We start from the raw sequence: 18,942 nt of genomic DNA, 5'->3' as shown, positions 1-18,942 counted from the left end.
GCCCCAGTGCAGTGCATTGGACAGACTTGCCTCTTTCTGTGCTAATATTTTGCAACATACTGCCAGATCAAACCATGATTTGCTGGAGCTACAGATGAAGGAACCTATTAGTTTTGCTTCTCTCTGTTTTCCATTTTTCTACTCTTAAATCCAGTTCTCTACATTTCCCCAGCAATTTGCATTTTTTTTTGGGGGGGGGGTCCTCCTGAAAATCTTGTCAGCATTTGAGTACAAATATCTCTTAATACACCTTTGTTTGTACTCAGTTTTTACTAGTGTGCACTTTTTTGCAAGCAATTTCCCCAAACACAATGCATTCTTGTTCATTATTTTAATGAAATATAGGTGTGTTTATTCCCACTTTCCCTTAATATATACATTTTAGACAGATTGGTTGGGCAACCGCATTGCAGAATTTGGGGAAGTGTGAATTTTGTAGGATAGCCGGTTTTTGTTCTGTGCATCAGCTTGAGAAATTTGGTAGTTTCTCCTTAAAATGTAAACAAAACTCAAAATTTTTCCCCGTTCCTAGCTGGAGTACAGTCAGGAGGACGCTGTCTCTTAACTACAGCAGTCTTTCATATGAGGAGCATTGCAATTTTAGTGTTGAAAGGGACCTTGGGAGGTAATCCAGTCCCACTCCCTTTGCTTGATGCAGGAATCTTGCAGCTCTAAGAAATAGTATTCCTGCCTCTGCTTAAATACCTCCAGTGAAGGCATATTTCTTACAAGTAGCATATAAGCTCTGAGCTTTCCCATCCCAAAACATCTCGTTCAGCTGCTGCCCACACTGGGTGTCCTCCCTCAAGCTTTGACTCTTAGCAAATGGACAAGGGGGTTTCTCCCATTTTGTGTCTGCTGTGAGAGATTCAGCAGGGGGTAAGGTCCAAACCAAAGCCACCAAGTGATATCAGCTTTCCCATTTTTCTGTGATCTTCCGTTGTGCATTCTCCCCATTCTGACTCTCTTAAGAGTCCTAGCCTACTGCTGCTTGCCTAGCTGTGCTCCACATCTGGACTTGGGCCCCAGAACCTTCAGGGAAGGGGAGTAGCTCAGTGGTAGAGGATCAGCTTTGTGTGCAGAAGGTCCCATGTTCAATCCCACAGCATCTCCAAGTAGTATTGGGAAAGACACAGAATTTGAAAACCTGGAGAGCTGCTGCCAGTCAGTGTAGACCAGGCATAGGCAAACTTGGCCCTACAGATGTTTTGGGACTACAACTCCCATCATCCCTGACCATTGGTCCTGTTAGCTAGGGATGATGGGAGTTGTAGTCCCAAAAACATCTGGAGGGCTGAGTTTGCCTATGCCTGGTGTAGACATTACTGAGCTAGGTGGACCCAGTGGTCTGACCCAGCATAAGGCAGTTGCTCATGTCCTCAGGGTGTCCTTGATTGCTGCTTGGACTGTCTGTACCTCCTTATAGCATCGCCTCTTCTTTCTTTTTGACAAGCAGAAGCAACATACACTGCCAGAGGTCAGGAGGGGGAGATCTGTTTTGTCCATTGCTGCAGCTAAAGTGATTCCCATGGCCAAGTGCCACCCTAAACATCACCCTACAGCCGTCTTCTGGTGCAGATGCAGGGAAACTTTGTCCCTTAGGGTATTGCTGAACTGCAGCTCCCATCATCCCCACCAAGCACAGCTGGTGGCAAGGGATGGTGGGGCTTGTAGTCCTGTGGTTCCCATACCTGTACTGTGGGAAACGGCACTGCCTGGAAACCCAAGGGAAACAGAGTGATTGCCTCATCATGTAACCAGATATTAATAGGGTGAATGCAGGTGAGATCCATGGTGTCGTAGCTCCCTCTAGCGGCCTAAAGCTTTAAACTGAACAACAGTACGTAGAATGCAAAAGAATATCTATCTACCAGTGACAAGATCAGCTGTCATGACCTTTTGACCCATTCCACAAAGAATTCTGGTAACTGTAGTTTTGTGGCGTGGAGGATAGTTTTTGAAGGGACCCCTGAAGAACTGCAGTTCCCAGGATTCCTTGGGTTGGGGGCCATGGACATTAAAACTGGCCTAGAAGTGGTTTAAAGTCATAGTGCAGATAAATGTATGCACTCAGTGTTTCATATCCCAGAATTCATATATTCCGCCTCCCAAATATTACTGTCTTTTTTAAACATACATTACAATTATGTAAGGTTCATAGCTGTTAGGTGGGCCGCCTTCAGATGTTGCAGAATTATGCAGGCATTCAGGTCACACAGAACACTTCATCTTTTTGTTGCCTGACCCCACTGACCTGCATCCTTTGGAGGGTGAACATCTGCAGGGAGAAGCCTGCTCTACTCAAGTGGGTGTTTTGCCAGTGGGGTAGTAGCGCAGGAACATTTGGGTACTTTTTTCCAGCCATCACAGCCATCACTACCGGTTGTCAGAAGCAGGTGCCTTTTAAGGTGACTGTTAGAAGAAAAATATTGCTCCCTTTCCCTTATGGGGTATCTAAGAGCCCATATAGAGTCCTTAAGTAGGTTCTCTAATGGTAGGAGAAAATAACAGAGGCCAACCAGAGTATATTGAGAAGCAAAGCAGCTAGTAAGCATGATCTTTATTAAACTGTTGCAACTGGGTCCGCCACGCACCCCACGCAGGGAGGGAGGAGAGGAACCTAGAACAATGGTGTGCAAGCTCTTATACAGACATTTGAAAATTGCCTCCCCTGAGGCTCAAGACTACCCCCCAAAACATCATACATACATCACTGAAGGGGTGGTCTACAGCAGAAAACCTGTCTGCCAAGATACCTAATGGTCACTGATTGCTTTTATTTGGGCATCCTCATCCTAGCCATTCTTTTGTGATGGTAAATATTCAGTTCCTGAATCCAGGTCACAGGCTCACCCTATTAATACACAGATACGCCCTTCAGGAAGGATTTTTTTAAGCAAAAGACAAGGGGGAGGCTTTCCCATTTCCTTCCTCCTTGCAGAGAAACATTTGAGGTCAATTTGGGAGAGTCAAAATGGTTTCAGGATTGCTCTCCTGTACTATTTCAGACACGTAGTTTATATACTTATGCATGTGTTTGCCGTGTAAGTTTATGAACATACAATTCCTATAACAGTGGCTAAGAAAAATTAATGCATCAACCCACCCTCAAAGAAGAGTGGTAGATGCAGATTTACATGTGCTACTTCATAGATGTACTGGATTTCTGTTTTAATTATTTCTAAATTTGTACATCTCACTGTAGAGGAAGCAGACTATGGGTTGATTACCTGTGTCTCTGCTCAGCCTGCTGACCAGCTGCTAATTGAGAATGTGTAACTTCAGGGTCGTTCCTGCTCTTCTTACGATTCTTTCTCATTTAAACTGGACTTGAGCCAGGCAGCCCTTCAAGTAAGGAACTGTCCACTGTGAAGGGTATCTGTGCAGCAGAAGCACCCTCATGCCCATTCCTTGCTCTGTCCTTGCCTGCTCCCTCATCTCTGCTGGTTCTCCAGCTCTGCCTTGTACCTCTTTGTGCTCCTTTCTCCACACCTGCCTTACCTGCTCATACCGCCTTTTGGGAGCTGACCTCTCTGGCCAATGATTTTGCCAAAGATGCCTCCAAGTGTCTGCAGGAAGGGCCCAGAATCGCACCCCTCTCCCAGTTTGTGCTAGCAGCATTGGCATCATGTCGCCTCACTCTGCTGCCCTTGCGACAAGCCTCTGAGTTGTGTTTTTTCTCTCTTTATTTCTCCTTCCTTCCCCCTGTGCTTTCTCTGTTGTTTGACCAAGGTAGGGAAGCCCAGTAGAAGCAAGCACAACACCCTTCCAAGTGGCAGCCTCCAGTTCCGATCTCTCAGTAAGGATGACCACGGAGAGTGGGAATGTGTCGCTACCAACATAGTCACAAGCATAACTGCTAGCACTCATCTGACCGTCATCGGTAGGTATGGGAATGGATTGGAAGCGTTCATGGGCATGGCCAAATGGGGGACGCCATGGATGTTTGCGTTTTTTCTATTGCGGATAATGGTCCTGAGGAAGCTACCATTTGCAAATAGTTCTCACTGAGCTGTGGGAAGATCAGCACGAGCAATTGCACTGTTAAACCAGCAGAGCAATGGTGGTTCAGAATTGTGGGAATTAGACTCTAGTTCCCATTTAGCAGAGCTTTGTGGAAGACAGTCCTGGGTCATTCGACCTGTTAATTAGTTCTCTTTTTCCCTCCTATAGAAACTACGCAAGATGCTCTCTTTTAAAGTTTAAAGAGCAAATAGTTTTTACTTAGTGTTCTTGCAGTTGCAGATTAAATACACAACGCAGGTAGGTGATACATAGGTTGCTAAAACATTGTACATAGATTAAATTGTTACAGATGAACTCTGACTCTGAGGGAGACAGCAGCACAACGCAGCATACCTGCTGGTCTAACTGTTAAGACTGTTCAACTAACTGCCATAAAGGTACCAACTGCCATAACTGCCACAGAGCACATGACATCACAGAGTTCTGAAGCTCTTGCAGTTAACCCTTTACATACACATTATGGATGGTAACATTTCACAAGAATGACGTATGAGAAATAGTCAGATAACAATGTGTAATAGTGTGGCTTGCAATAAAATAAAATAAAGTAAAGTATAAAATATAAAATAAAATAGTAAAGTAAATCACTGCTCAAATTACAGTGCTCAAAATACATTTCATGGCAGTCCTTTAAAGGTGCAATTTCCTTACAGGTGGTGAGGAGAATGATTAGGCTAAAATTGAAGGCGTCAGGAAGGGGACCTTGTGGCTTTTAATAATAAGCATCCCCGCCCCCCTCACAACCATTGGAGCACTGTTTTTAAGTGGTGACTGAATTGCAGTAGTTGTGAAATAGTCTTGCCTGTGCTTTTTGAACCTTGGAACTGTAGCGGTTTGGGAGCCGCCCCAAATCCGATGGCTCTGAAAATAGCAGATCTTCTTTTGTGGACAAGTCTCTTGAGCAGATCAGGGCCATCTTAAGCATATCTGGCGCCGTGGTGCAAAGATCCCTCCGCACCCCCCCCCCTGTTTTCCAGAGTTGCTGACTTTTTTTAGGGGGGACGGCTCTGCCGGCGACGCTCCCAGCTTCGCGGGGCCGTAGGAGGCGGGCAGCGACTGGAGGGCAGCTCCTCTGGTGGGGAAGAGGAAGAGGCTGGACGTGGCGGCTCCTGGCTCAGCTGGCCACTTTTTGCCGTAGTGGCCATGGCAGGCGGAGGCTCCGGGCGCGGCGCTGCTTTGGCGCGGCATGGCGGAGGCGGGCGAGGACGGTGAGCTGATGCTGGGAGGTGCCACGTCCAGCCTCTGCCTCTTCCCTGGCACCCTTCAGAACTTGGCGCCCTGGCGCCCTTCGCCACTAGCCTCTATGGATAAGACGCCCCTGGAGCAGGTGGTGGTGGTATCCAGGAAGATGGAAATACCTGTAATAAGGAATGCAGTTCTCTCTTGACCATTGCAATTGAAAGGGTAGGAAGAGAAATGTTGAACAAAATCCTAATGAGAAGTTACAACCAAACAGGACAGGATGTCTGAATGTTGGTGGCGAGGAGGAGAATGGAATAGAGTCCGCTGAGGAGGAGGGGTGGCTCATGGCTGGCTTCTTAGATAGAACACAGCTGATAGTGTCTCCAGAATAGGAAAAGAATGGATTAGGAGAAGGCATGCTGGGAATGAAGGGTATGTGGAGAAAGGAGAAGTGCAAAGGAGGCTGATCTCCATATTTAGAAAGTCTGGCCTCTGTGTGTATGAAGAAGATACCCAGTTTTGGATCCATACTGGAGGACAAGGAAAATTCCCAGATACTGATGTTTCCTTGAAAAGAGCCAGCTAGCAAAGGTCTGGTGGCACCATCAGGTTCATAAAGGCTCCTAGGTGATGCATAATTGATCCAGCACTGGGCATAGATAAAGAGGGAGGAATGATGGAGACTTATTTTAGAATCAGGGTTCCTCATGAATTCAAGGTTTTTTTGTTTTGTTTTGCAACATCTGCATAGTGTTGTTGGCATTAAAATAGCAGTATGCATCCCCACCCATCTAATCCTTATTTACTATTTCTGGGGGAAATCTGATAAGCTTCTTTAGAAAACAGCAGATATCACCTGTTAGTACTATCTCAGTGACCTCATCTGGAAGCATGTTTTCTTGAAAGTTTGACCTGAAATAAAAGAAAATACTGTTCTGCCACCTTTGAATGAAAAAATGCCAATCCATCACCCTGTGTTTTGGGTTGAGTGCTGTTTCCCTAACTTCTCTTTGCCTCTCTTTTCAATGATTTCATTGTGTGGACTTTTCAACTGTCCCATCTGTTTGCTCTAGGAGTCAAAATGTTTGAGCCTACAGCCCGCAGAGTGGCTAATGGATAATTGGAGGGAGGTGATGTGCTTCTGTGTCAAGGGAGGTTCATATTTCTTGGATGATCTCTGTGGCAAATGCCATGTCTGAGTCATAGATGGTTCCCAGGAAGAGAAGATCATTTTTCCCTTTTAATTTCATGCTCCAATGAACCTGTTGCTAAAATCTGCTCTTTAATACTTTTTTTTATTTTTTAGATTTTATTTGGGCTATCTCTTTAGATGGGTTGAGGGGGAAGAAAAGGAGCATCCTTTCTTGTTGGTTGGTGCAAGTTTCTCACCTGCAAATGATGAGTCTAGACACATATATGGCTTCAGGGCCTAGCAGGATTCAGGCCCCCAGTTACTCAGATTTTGGTGAAGAACCATAGCTCAGTGGTGGAATATCTGCTTTGCATGCAGAACGTCTGAAGTTGAATTCCCCGGCATCTCTGAGTAGGGCTGGCAAAGAATCCCTTTCTGAAAGCTGCCACTAGCCAGTGTAGACAATGCTGAGCTAAATAGCTCCAGTGGTCTGACCCTGTATAAGACAGCTTCCTATAGACTCACATCCTCTGTGCTTCCTTGATTACTGTTTTGGTTCACCTGCACCTTTCCAGAGCATTGCCTCTTTCCTTATACAGATAAGCAAAAGGGTAGAGGCACAATCCTCTTCCTACCAGAAGGTGGACTGCAGAGCCCTGTTCAGAAAAAAAAATCAAATGGGTGAGACTAACAGACGTTCCTAGGGAAGGATATTCCATAGTTTCGGGGCAACCTCAGAGCAAGCCCAGCTTCTCATATGACAATATAACCTCCAAACATATATGTGGAGGGGATGCAAAGGAGGGAGAATTGTGAAACCTCATAATTATTTGATCACTAAGGGGTTCTCTTTGGCTTTAGAATATTGAATTTTCCCTGGATCACACTCGATTTTATCTAGAAATAATGTGGAGTAGGTGAGCAGTCGTGTCTACATAGACCTATAATAAATAATGTATCTTCTTAAAGATAATGGATGTGCTTCTGGAAGGTCCACAGGCCCCAATGCAGCACACAGACCACACTGATGCAATGGTATGAGCAGCTGAACCTCCCTGAAGTACAGGTTGCATGGACTGGTTGTGTATCCATTTTAGACATAGTGATGACCACCAACTTGGACAGCTGTAGAAGAGCATTAGACATATTCACACTGAATAACGATATCCATGGCTACTAGCCATGGTGTCTGCATTCTGCTTCGGCTGTTGGAGGCCTCTGAATGTCCATTGCTGGGAATCACAAGTGCAGAGAACTTCTGTTGCACTCAGAAGCTGCTTGTTGGCTCCCCATAGTCACCTGGTTGGCCACTGTGAGAACAGGATGCTAGACCAGATGGGCCTTTCTCCTGCTCTGGGAGGGCTCTGCTCACAGTCTCATGAAGTGACCCATGGATTTGTGTTGCTTCCAATGGACAAAGACTATTGCACTATTAGCAGAAGAGGTTTCTGTCAAGGGTTGTGAAAAGAGGGAGGCTGCCCACTGGATGCTGATGCTGCTGCATTCCCCTGCCCTCAAATTAATAATGTCAAAATTACTGATGTTGCATGGTGACACCCTCTCCAAAACAAGATTGCCAGCTTTGAACCTGGTTGCTTGGCCCTTTAATTTCCACTTTTCTGTTCCTCTGCCTCTTAACAGCTATTGCCCTGGTACTTTGTCCTGATAAGGACAGAAAATAAGAAATATGAAGATAATGGAATGTATAATATAGGACAGGCTACCCAAATTTAGAAAATTTGACTAAATTATCGTAAGGATTATTAAACACACTAATGATCTCAAAACAGTAGTGAACTCAAAGATAATAGTAGTAGTAGTAGTAGTAGCAGCAGCAGCAGCAGCAGCAAGGACTCTCAGGGCCAGGGACTGAACGTGGCCCTTCAGGCCACTTCAGCTAGCCCTTTGGACTCTGCCACACCTTCCCAGACCATGCTCTGTGCCTTCCTCTATTGCTTTTACCTGGTTGTAATATGTCTTTGAGTTCTGAATGTACCTCTTGCTTGCTTGGAGGGAGAGTGGTCTTTGTCTGGCCACACCCACCATTGACATGTGGCTCTTGGGAGATTTCCCATGTGGGAATGTGGCCTTCAGGCTGAAAAAGGTTCCTCACCCCAGTTTTTAAAAATAACTCTATAATTTGATGTGCAACAATATTTTTTCTAATCATTTCCCCTCAGCATCTTAAACAGTTTCATTCTTTTTTCTCTCCCCCTCTTCCCTGTTTTCAGGCACAAGCCCCCATGCCCCAGGCAACGTGCGCATCGCTGTTTCCATGACCTCTGCCAATGTTTCCTGGGAGCCTGGCTATGATGGTGGATATGAACAGACATTCTCAGTTTGGTACGGCCCTCTGTGAGTCATCCCAGCATGCTTTGCTCTCTGCTTCTTTTCTTTCTCACTCGGCCAGAACTCGGAGTTGGAAGGGGCCTTGCCCTTCTCAGGCTCGAGTTCCCCCCAACAGCTTGTTTTGAGCCTGATGTGCTTGAATGCCAATCACTCTCAGCGAGCCAGCAAGGGTGTCAGGTGTACCCAATACTTCTTTTCCAAAGAGGAAGATTAGCACAGAATAGGGTTTTCTCCACCCCTCTCAGTGGTGCCTATATCCACTGCTGCGAGGCTGTTCATGTGCTTTGTTTAATACATTCATCTCTTGTCTTTGTTTCCATAATGGAACTCAAGGTGTTGTAGGTGGGTTTCTGGGCACTGACCAGGCCCAGACTTCCTGAGGTGCAAACCAGAGGTGACATCAAGCATTTGATTGGCCCTTGTGTGCTTAGCTTTTTGTTTTACCAAATAGCAGCCAAAGGGGGAGCAGGGGCCATTTGGAGCAGAACCCCAGCATTGGGGGAAGGGGGTGTTGGCACTTTGTCCCCCCTGCTATCACACTCTTGATTCCCCCTCCAGCTGCTCTTTGACAGTTTTTCTCCCGCTCTCATCACATGAGAATTTGTGGGCCCCCAATGAAGCTGAATGTTGGAAAACTCAGGACTGATAAAATAATCTCCTATTTCATGCAGCAGATAGTTCAACTACGGCACTTGCTACCACATAGCTTGTGTCTCATAAAGTTGAATGCAACCTGCCAGTCATATATTCATGGTTTCATCAAGTGTTTCTTGTTTGATTTTGATTCCTATACAAAAGATAGGACACCCAGTTTTGTTTAAAAGTTTCTATTGTGTGGTTTCTCCCATTCCATAGTTTATTTTATTTTGTCATTTAGACCCCACCTTTCCTCCAAGGAGCTCAAGGTGGCATAGATTGTTCTCCCCCTCCCTGTTTTTTCCTTGCAACAATTGCTTGTAGCTCATGATTTTATTCATGATCATTATATCCCAGGTCTTGTGGGGGATAGGTAGACAGATAGTAGCTACAATGCCTATCAGCACAAGCTAGCTCAGAGAGCACCAGGATTCCAAAGAAGGGAGCATAGCTCAGAGAGTAAACTGTATGTAGCAGCAGGTGATTAGGAAGGACCCTTCTTTGCCTGAGACCCTGGAAAGCTGTTGTCATTCTTTGCTGGTCTAGATGGGCAAATTGGTGAAAGGCAGCTGCATGCCTTCCCATTTCAAGCTCTTTGCCAGATTAGGCAGGTGCTCAGATGTTGCTGCAGCACAGCAAATTCATTGCCTTGCACACGGCTTGGCAGAAAGAGACCTCCAAGCTGATTGACATTCTGTCACTCTGTTGACACTGAAGGAAAAGTAGAGGTGACAGTGACCTGCATTTCAGTTGCGTTTCTCATCTCAAATCCTTGGGGATCTTCTCCCCACCCTTTCTTCTCCTCTTATTCTCCTCCCTCCTCTTGATGGTCCAAGCTGACCAACTTGGGGGTGAGGATGGTGGGTTGCTGATGGAGCAGAGATTGGCTATGTGCTTCCCCATCATAAAATCTACTTGGCTTCCTGAAGAGGATAAAGGTAGCGCTTGAGAAAGTGAGGGTTATATGATTATGTAAAGAAACAAAACGAGAGAAGGAAGGAAGGAAGGAAGGAGAGATGGGAGATAGGGGTGGGATAAAGGAAAAGGGTGTTGTGGGGGTGGAGGAACACAGAATAATCAAGGGAATAGGCTTAGAGTACAAAATTTATGCAGCTGCCTCTGATTAAAATATCATTGCAAAGGAACGATTAAACCATCTTCCCTCTGTGAGCTGCATCTCACCTTGGAGGGGAACAGCCAGATTGCTGTCAGCTGTCCTGGCAATTTTTACCCCATCACATTGTTGAGAAACAGGGATATTTTCAGAACCTTTAAAACAAAATAGGTTAATTTTCTTTGGCTTGGGTCTGCGCAAGGAGTCCCCAGGGGTGCGGGAAAGGAGCATAGGCATCTGTGGCAGATGCTTCTGCATTAAGCCAGCTCTGTGGATACAAGATGCTTCCGGTTTTGGAAGGTTCCCAAGGCAAAGAGTAGCATCCCCAAAGAGCCAGTGTGATGTAATGGCTAGAGGGCTAGACTAGGATCTGGGAGTCCAGGGTTCAAATCCCCTACTCAACCGTAAAGCTTGCTACTGTGTGACCCTGGGGTGGGGAGCAGTCACTGTCTCTTAGCCTAGCCTACCTCAGAGGGTTGTTGGGAGGATAAAATGAGGAGGTGGGGAGAGCTGTGTCCATCATCTTGAGCTCTTTGGAGGAAAGGTGGGATCTAAATGTAATAAATAAATGATAAACATTTTCCCCCTCTACAGGGAACCTGGTCCATGCTGACTCACCTGCTGAAGAAGCCCTGCATTTCTTTTACAGGGATCCCGGTGCCCTCGCAGAGGATTCTGGGGCATGCTTATTTCATGCAGGTCCCTGGTTGCATCTCTTGAGCCTCTTTATGGCCCTGCGTGAACTGAGCACAGCCTAAAACATTCCCAGTGCCCTTCCAACATCTGGCATTGCAGGGGGAGATTGCAAATGACAGACGAGCTGTCTTTCACCATATTGATTCCCACCCTCCTAACTAACTGAGCTTTGGGGAAGCCCAGAGTGCTCCAGGACATGGTTTCAAAGTCACTGCCCTAAGGAGTTGTTTGCTTCCATCTTTAGCAAAGTGTTGCAATTTATTACCCACTGGAGCCACTTACTGGTGCCATGCTAAATTCTCCCTCCCCTTGTAATTTACATCCTGGGATTCTCTTTCCTGCTGGACTCTTATTCATTTATTCTCCCCAAGTGAATTGCAGTTGGGTTTGGTGTTTTTTTGGTGTATGTGGTGCAGCTTGAAGCAGCTGGATCTTCCCTTTAGGGCAAGAAATGACAACATTTTCTCTGTCTATGGTTGTATTCCAGCAGGGGTAATCTATCAGAGAGAGTCTGCCAACTGTGAGCAGACATGAAGCCTGCAGTGGGGCAAAAGCATAAAGGAGACTACCTCCTTTTTCTCTCTACCCTTGCCTCCTTTCTCCCCATCCAACAGTCTGCCAGGATCTGACAGAGGTCTGAACTGCTTGCTTGCAGAGGGCTTTATTGATGTTAGTGGGAGGGCCTCATGCAGTTTGAGGTTGCCTGCCTGCTCCATAGGGCCTTATCCACTTCCACTGTTGTCTATGGGTTGTAATCCAAAGTCGTGCTAAATTAAAGTCACTTAGTGGTATACTTGTTGCACCCTTGAAATGTTTTGCCCCAGCGGAAAGTTGTCGCTCAAGAGAATGCATGAGCAGGTTTCTGGTAATTTTGTTGCATGACAAGTGGTGCAATGTATTGCACAGAGAGTTTCCACTAGCACCACTGTTGTGTTGGCATCTTCTGTTGCATAACATTAAAAAGGAATGGAGGAGGTAGCAGAGTCAGATCAACAGAGCAGGGTAAGGATCAGAGTTCCTGCATGCAGCAGGTGCTTTGCTGCATAGGCAAAGCTTGCCAACAGGAGATGTTACAGAGGAACAGGAAAAGAGAGGGACCAGTCACTGTGAAGAGGGGCAGAGCAAGACAGACTGAAGCTGCTCGGACCTAAAAGGGACCCATGTCTCCCCAAATTGTTCCTTGGAAGGGCTCTGGTTAAACTCCAAAAGTGTTAGAGGGATCCTGACAGGCACTGTTGCCTTTGCCCTATGGGCTGCTGTCCAGATGGTCCCATTGTCTAGGCTTTTGTTGTGCTGCCTGGATCTTGCTCTGGCTTCACTTTATTCACATACTTGCACCTCCTTCCGCCAGCAGCTTCGTTTCTGCAGAAGCAGATGCTCTCGGTGGAAACCTTACATAGGATTAGTGGTGCAAAGGAGAATTGTCAGTTCAATGGGCCAACCCCATTTTGTTCCTTGAGGCAAAGGGCAAAAATTGTGGCTCCCTCAAGTTCATGTACAGAAGCTGACCAGATTAGCAGTGGAATCTTATCTCAATGCCGAACAGCAACCTCCACTGCCCTGAAGGACAGCAGGCTCACTTAGGGGGTGCAAACCTGGCCATATGGTGCAAACAGCCCTACCCAATCCTCACTCCTCAGCATCTGCTGCCTGCAGTGACTGCCTCACTCTTCCTTATGGTAGGGACAGCCCTGGGCAATCCCCATTGCCTTCTTTCAATGCTCTGCCTTCCGTTCCGTTGGCATCAGCAGGGCCTGGAATGCGACCAGAGTGAATGAAATCATTTCTTGGCCATGGTCCTCATGGGAGGTGCTGCTCAGGTGAGCCTAGCCTGAAGGCAGCATTTGGCTCTGGCATTAATTTGGCAGTCCCGCTGATGACGTATGAGTCAGCCTAGCCTCCCACCTGCTTATCCGTTAGCAGAGGTAGCACCGTGTGCCATGGAGAGGGCCGTCAGTAATTAATGTTTAGATTTGCCGTGACAAATAATCAGGGCTGATGCGGTAAGAAACCCATGGGTGCAGGATGGCTGGATGAAAACATATCATTTCCGATTATCATTGTACTGTTGGGGGCTGTCATCATTTCATTAGTTTACATCCGATTGGATGGAAAGATCTGTACCCAGGTTTAGAGTGGCAAGCAAAAAACCAAATTACATCTCCCTCCTCTTTTGCTGCTGTGGAAACAGATCAAGCCTTTAGAAACTTGCGCACAGACCTTAGTGGTACAAAATTGCAGGAGTGTGTGTGTGTGTGTGTGTGTGTGTGTGTGTGAAGAGAGCGAGAGAAGAAACTCATTACATAAAGTGTTGGGTGCAGAATTCAACTTCTTAGATGTCTCACCCTTCATTAAAATCAACAATCAGGTTTCTAGCCCATATGATGGTTAAAAACAGGTTTGAAAGCTTGTGGGCAACACCTGCTGCATTTGCAGGAATCAGGGGAGTCTCTGAATAAGATCTATGGGAAGCCAGAGGGTGTGGGGTTCAGGTCTCATTTTCCCCTCCCATATAACTAGTAGGAGCAAAATAAATAATGCAAATCTGGAGTCATAATGCAAATGAGCTGGATTGAGTCTGGCCGCAGAATCAAGCATTCCTTGCTATGAAATGTGCGTCATGTTGGTGCAGAATTTTGTATTTAGCAGAGTCCTGGGTGTCATTGGATCCAACCCCAAGTAGCTCCACTGTTCATTAAGGAATTATCTCTCTCTTTTTTCCTCTTTCTACACTTTTCTTTTCTCTCTCTTGTTCTCCTTTTTCTCTTTGATTTCTTCCCTCTAAAGAACCCTCCCCTTCGATTGTCTTTCTTCTATCTTGCCAGGATGAAGCGGGCACAATTTGGACCTCATGACTGGCTCTCTTTCCCAGTGCCAACTGGGCCCAGTTGGTTCCTCATGGATAATCTAGAACCGGAGACTGCCTACCAGTTCAGTGTCTTGGCCCAAAACAAGCTAGGCACAAGCTCCTTCAGTGAGGTGGTCACTGTGAATACTTTAGGTGAGACTCAGAAGAGGACTTTGATGACCCAAGGTTCCATAAACCGAAAGAATGAATTACTAGCAGCGTCATACCCAGTGTTATTCTGGAATTCTAAGAAACCAGAAAGCTTTCAAGGGTTCTCCAACTGGTTCAACATGGTGTCTAATTGCATCCAAGCATAGACAAAAACCTTCTCACTGATCTCAGGAACTGCCAAGCAGAATTTGGTTATGACATCTTAAGAAAGGGGGGGGGGGGAGGCACATGAAAATTTAGTGCTGTGCTTACTCTCAGTAAAAGTAAAAGGTTGAGCCAAAGGTGTCGTGGAAGAGCAGAGCTTCGAGGAAGCAGTTAAGGGGCAGCAGGATAGGTGGCATAAAGCAGGTATTCTGAGGAAATTCTGGGCATAAGGGACAGTAAGGGTGAAACAGTAGAGCTTTTAAAGCAGAAGTGGTCAAACACTTTGGCAAATGTGCCGCAATTCCAGTGTAAAACACAAGACCCATCACCGCCCCCCCATAGGTTTCTTGCATCTGTTTTAAAAATATTTCTTTCCCCTTCCCCTTCTATCCCAACATTTTTTTTTTATCTTCAGCATTCCCTGTCACAACTCCAGAACCCCTGGTGCTGGTTACTCCACCAAGGTGCCTAACAGCCAATCGGACGCAGCAAGGAGTCCTATTGTCATGGCTTCCTCCAGCCAATCATAGCTTTCCGATTGACCGTTATATTATGGAGTTTCGGGTTGGAGAAAGATGGGAGATTTTAGATGATGCCATCTTGGGGAGTGACAGTGACTTCTTTGCAAAGGATTTGACTCAGGTAAGCGGATGACAGATTGAACCTACAGTGTGGTGATCTTTCTGGGAAATCTTGGAGTGAATTAAGTGTGCGAGCTTAATAGGAATTCCTTAATAAGAAGGCTAGTAATAATAGACAAGCTTCCCTGAAAGACAAATTGTCTCCCAAACTGTTTATCTTTCCTTGCAATGTTCTGCCACAGAGGAGTGTTGGGTATGTTCCAGGCTGCTCTCTGACAAAAATGAGGTTCCAGGAAGCCTGAGCAGTGCTGCATATGAGCTTGTCTGTACATCTTAGAACAGTGTTCTTCAAGACTGGGTCTCCAGATGTTGTTGGACTACAATTCCCATCATCCCCAGCCAGCTTAGCCAAGTGTCAGGGATGATGGGAGTTAAAGTCCAACAACATTTGAGGATCGAAGGTTGAAGAACATTATCCCAGAGCATAGTCCCAAATCTTCTGTAGAAGAGGTTCTACAGAAAACTGCAAAGGGTTCCTTGGCAAATAGGCCTTTGGAGCACCAGAAATGATGCCCTAATGGTGAAAATTTCTAACACACTGCTCTTTCATTTGAGAAGAGTGGTTGACGTACTATCCATCTCTCCGAACTAGGGATGCTTCTGAAATTCCCATCCAAATTCCATTTTAGAACTTACGTTTATCAAAATTTCTCCCTGGATTTGGGACTTGCAAATTACCTGGTCTTGCTTCTGAAGTGGAACCAATGCATTAGTAATCCTCTGTGCTCCATTTTAAAAATAATAACAATTCTCTCTGTTCTCTTTTATTATGTTTAGTTTTATGTTATATATTTTTACCAGTATAAGCCACCTGGACGGCCCTTTTGACTGTGGACAGGTGGGGTATAAATGGTATTGTGAATTCAGTTTTACGAAGCAAGTGTTAGGTAATCAAGTGATATGTGTGTATATATGTTTGGTGTTAAATGGTCCCTAAGGAAACCCACTAAATCCATTTGGGGGGCTTAATTGATACATTCACTATCTCTTCGGAGACCCTAGAATACTCTGTTTTCTGACTTAACTACAAGTGTTACAACCTGATGACTCTAGATACTAAAAGTGGCTAATCTCCCTGCATTTATAAAGCCAATTCCTTTACCACCACTGGGAAAATATACTGTTTCCAATTAAAAACTGAGTCCAACTGTCGACCACAGTTTGTGGTAGCATTCATTTTTCACGATAAATGTCAGCATTGGTTGTCAGGCGATGTTTGATAATGCACATATTTCATGCCATAGGACACATGGTACGAGTTCAGAGTTCTGGCTGTCATGCAAGACCTCATCAGTGAACCCAGCAACATTGCCGGCGTATCCAGCACAGGTAAGGAAGTGCTTTCTCCACCTTCCATTAAGCTTTTTCACCAGCCAAACCTAATCTGTGGATGGGCAAGATCATCACAAGGAGTGGGTCCTTCTTGAGAATGGCCTCAGAACTGAGGAATTGTCCTGGCCCTCCCTGCCAGATGAAGGATTTTAACTCAGTTGCGTTTTTCTGCCCAACTATTTAATGCATAAATCTTAGTGATACATAGAGGAGGGTAAGGCTATCAATGGCTACTAGCCACAATGGCCATGCTTTGCCTCCACTATTAGAGGCAGTAGTGCTTCTGAGGAGGGGAGAATGTTATTTTGCTTGGATCCTGCTTATGTGTTTCCCTTGGCATCTAGTTGGCCACTGTGAGAACAGGATGCTGGACTAGAAGTGCTCCTGGCTTGTGGTTCTCCAGAACTTGTTGGGCCATTCCTCCCACCATCCCTGACCATTGGCCATGCTGGCTGGGGCTAATGGGAGATGTAGTTCATCAACTTCTAGAGGGCCATAACGGACCTGTTAAATGTTCAAGGTGCCAGAAGCCTTATTCCGCCCCCCCCCCCAACATGGAGATGTGTTTGAGATGTTGACTGTTGTCCAAACCTCTTCAAAACTGCCTACCACAGCATGGCAGCATCAACCATTTTCCAATGAAATCTCCTCAAATGTGATGATGTGACCTCAAAAGAGATGATGGAAGTAATTCCATTGGTTTATTCTTACTCTGACGGTCTCCCTGCAGAACAAGTGCCAGTAGCAGTGTCTTAAGAGGCTCCCCTATTCTCTATCTCTCCCAGACATATTTCCACAGCCAGAGCTGACTGATGAAGGCTTGGCCCGGCCTGTGCTGGCTGGAATAGTTGCCACCATTTGCTTCCTCGCGGCTGCCATCCTATTCAGCACTCTAGCTGCCTGCTTCGTCAACAAGCAACGCAAACGGAAACTGAAGCGCAAAAAAGGTGAGTCTGTACCTTGCATTTCCTGGAAAATTAAGGCAATAATCACCTAGGCGTCAAGACAGCCTTATCCTCTGAAATCTTGAGGAAATAGTTCTGGGATAAACATGCTGCATTCCAAGACACTTGCTTTTCTAGGCACAGAATAGGTGTTCAAACTATTTTCCCTCCGCCAAACTTAGGCCGCATTTGCACCATCCATTTAAAGTGCCATGATACTACTTTAAACATGTATGGCTTTCCCCAAAGAATTCTGGAAGGTACAGTTGGTTAAAAGTTCTGAACATTGTTAGGAGGCCCTTATTCCCTGCCCAGAGCTACAATTTCCAGGGTTTTCTGTGAGGAGGAATTGATAGTTGAGCCATTCTGGGAATGGTAGCTCTGGGCAGGGAATAAGGGCCTCCTAACAAGTCTCAGCACCCTGGACAAACTAATTCCCAGAATTCTTTGGGGGAAGCCATGACTGTTTAAAGTGGTATATCAGTGCGGTAAATGGATGGTGTGAATGTGGTCTTAAAATTTCTCTCTACACCCCCACTTGCCTACTTTAGTATCCAGCTAAGTTGTGTAATACTGTGTTTTAATATTAATGCATTGTGTTTTAATTGTTGTATCCCATCCTGGAACCTTATGGCAAAGTATGGTTAATAAATTGTAGTAGTAGTAATAATAATAATAAGAAGAAGAAGAAGAAGAAGAAGAAGAGTAGTCCTGTTAAAACTAATGTGCTTAAGTTAGTCATGGCCCTTCATTTCAATGGGTCTATTAAATGTATGACTGACATTGGATACAATCACTAGATATAATGATAAGGCCTGTTTCCACAGTGTCAGGTTCTATCGTGGGGTGGAGTGTCGCATGACCAAAGGTTTAATAATAATACCACAAAGCATTTGATGTCTGGAAAAAAGGAGTTGACCTCGCCTTCTCCCTGATGTGCTAGTTTTATATGCAGTGCTACTATAAAACACTGATATGCAGTGTTAGGGCATGCTCTCCCTGCTGAAATACAAGAGGCCCTATCGGTATTGGCATTCCACTGGCTTCTGTAGACAAACCTGTGCAGGCAAGCATTTCCCAGAGCTTGAGCTTTGTGTTTTGTTTAAATAATATTTTTAATGGGCTTTTTTTTCTTGTGTGTTTTAATGATGGATGTTTCAAATGTTTTTTATGGGATTGCTTTATTGCACATATTGCATGTGTGTGTGTGTGTGTGTGTGTTTTATAATTGATGTTATACTTGTAAAGTGCTTAGAAACCATTTTGACATGTAAGCAGTGTATAAATTAATAGATGATGATGATGATGATATATGCAGCAGCATCTGGTCATGTGGAGAAACATTTAATGTTGTGAACATCCTGTAATGGTGGGGATACCCAGCTTACACTGGCTGCAAGGGTGAGCTTCTTGTTCTGTTTTTCATTGTTGGAAAAGTAAGAAATAGGGTGCCTCATTCAATGTTGTCCTTTCAACTCTTTTAATTATTTCTCCCACACACCATTTATATTTTCCAGACCCTCCTCTCTCAATAACCCATTGCAGGAAGAGTTTAGAGTCTCCGTAAGTATCTGTGTGTTGTAAAAAACAAACAAACAAACAAAAACAAACAAACAAACAAAACAAAACAAACACCAACAGAAGAAAATCTATGAAATCATCAGTTAAAAGTAACCATTCCCCTTGAGAGTTACACTTCCCAGAGTTCCCTGGGAAGATGGATTAAA

The 18,942-nt window shown here is 45.2% G+C and overlaps 1 protein-coding gene across 6 annotated transcripts in view; it reads left to right on the top strand.

Moving 5' to 3' along the window:
• IGSF9B (immunoglobulin superfamily member 9B) overlaps positions 1-18,942 on the top strand; it is a 119,588-nt gene that overhangs the window by 81,783 nt on the left and 18,863 nt on the right. For 5 of the 6 annotated variants that reach the window (XR_014542072.1, XM_083588312.1, XM_083588316.1 and 2 more), the window contains exons 11-17: positions 3,733-3,883; positions 8,572-8,695; positions 13,961-14,136; positions 14,714-14,940; positions 16,184-16,268; positions 17,057-17,218; positions 18,733-18,778. Coding sequence is in view for 5 of the 6 variants with exons in the window: in XM_083588312.1 (XP_083444438.1) it covers positions 3,733-3,883; positions 8,572-8,695; positions 13,961-14,136; positions 14,714-14,940; positions 16,184-16,268; positions 17,057-17,218; positions 18,733-18,778 (971 nt within the window). In the remaining variant the exon portion in view is untranslated. The remainder of the gene's footprint in view (positions 1-3,732; positions 3,884-8,571; positions 8,696-13,960; positions 14,137-14,713; positions 14,941-16,183; positions 16,269-17,056; positions 17,219-18,732; positions 18,779-18,942) is intronic. The other variant, XM_083588313.1, reaches the window with a different exon arrangement.

This window comes from Podarcis filfolensis, assembly GCF_964270895.1.
Source record: "Podarcis filfolensis genome assembly, chromosome: 15".
In the NCBI taxonomy this organism is placed as follows: domain Eukaryota; kingdom Metazoa; phylum Chordata; class Lepidosauria; order Squamata; family Lacertidae; genus Podarcis; species Podarcis filfolensis.
The sequence above is the reverse complement of the archived record's forward strand: the minus strand, read 5'-3'. Positions and strand labels throughout refer to the sequence as shown.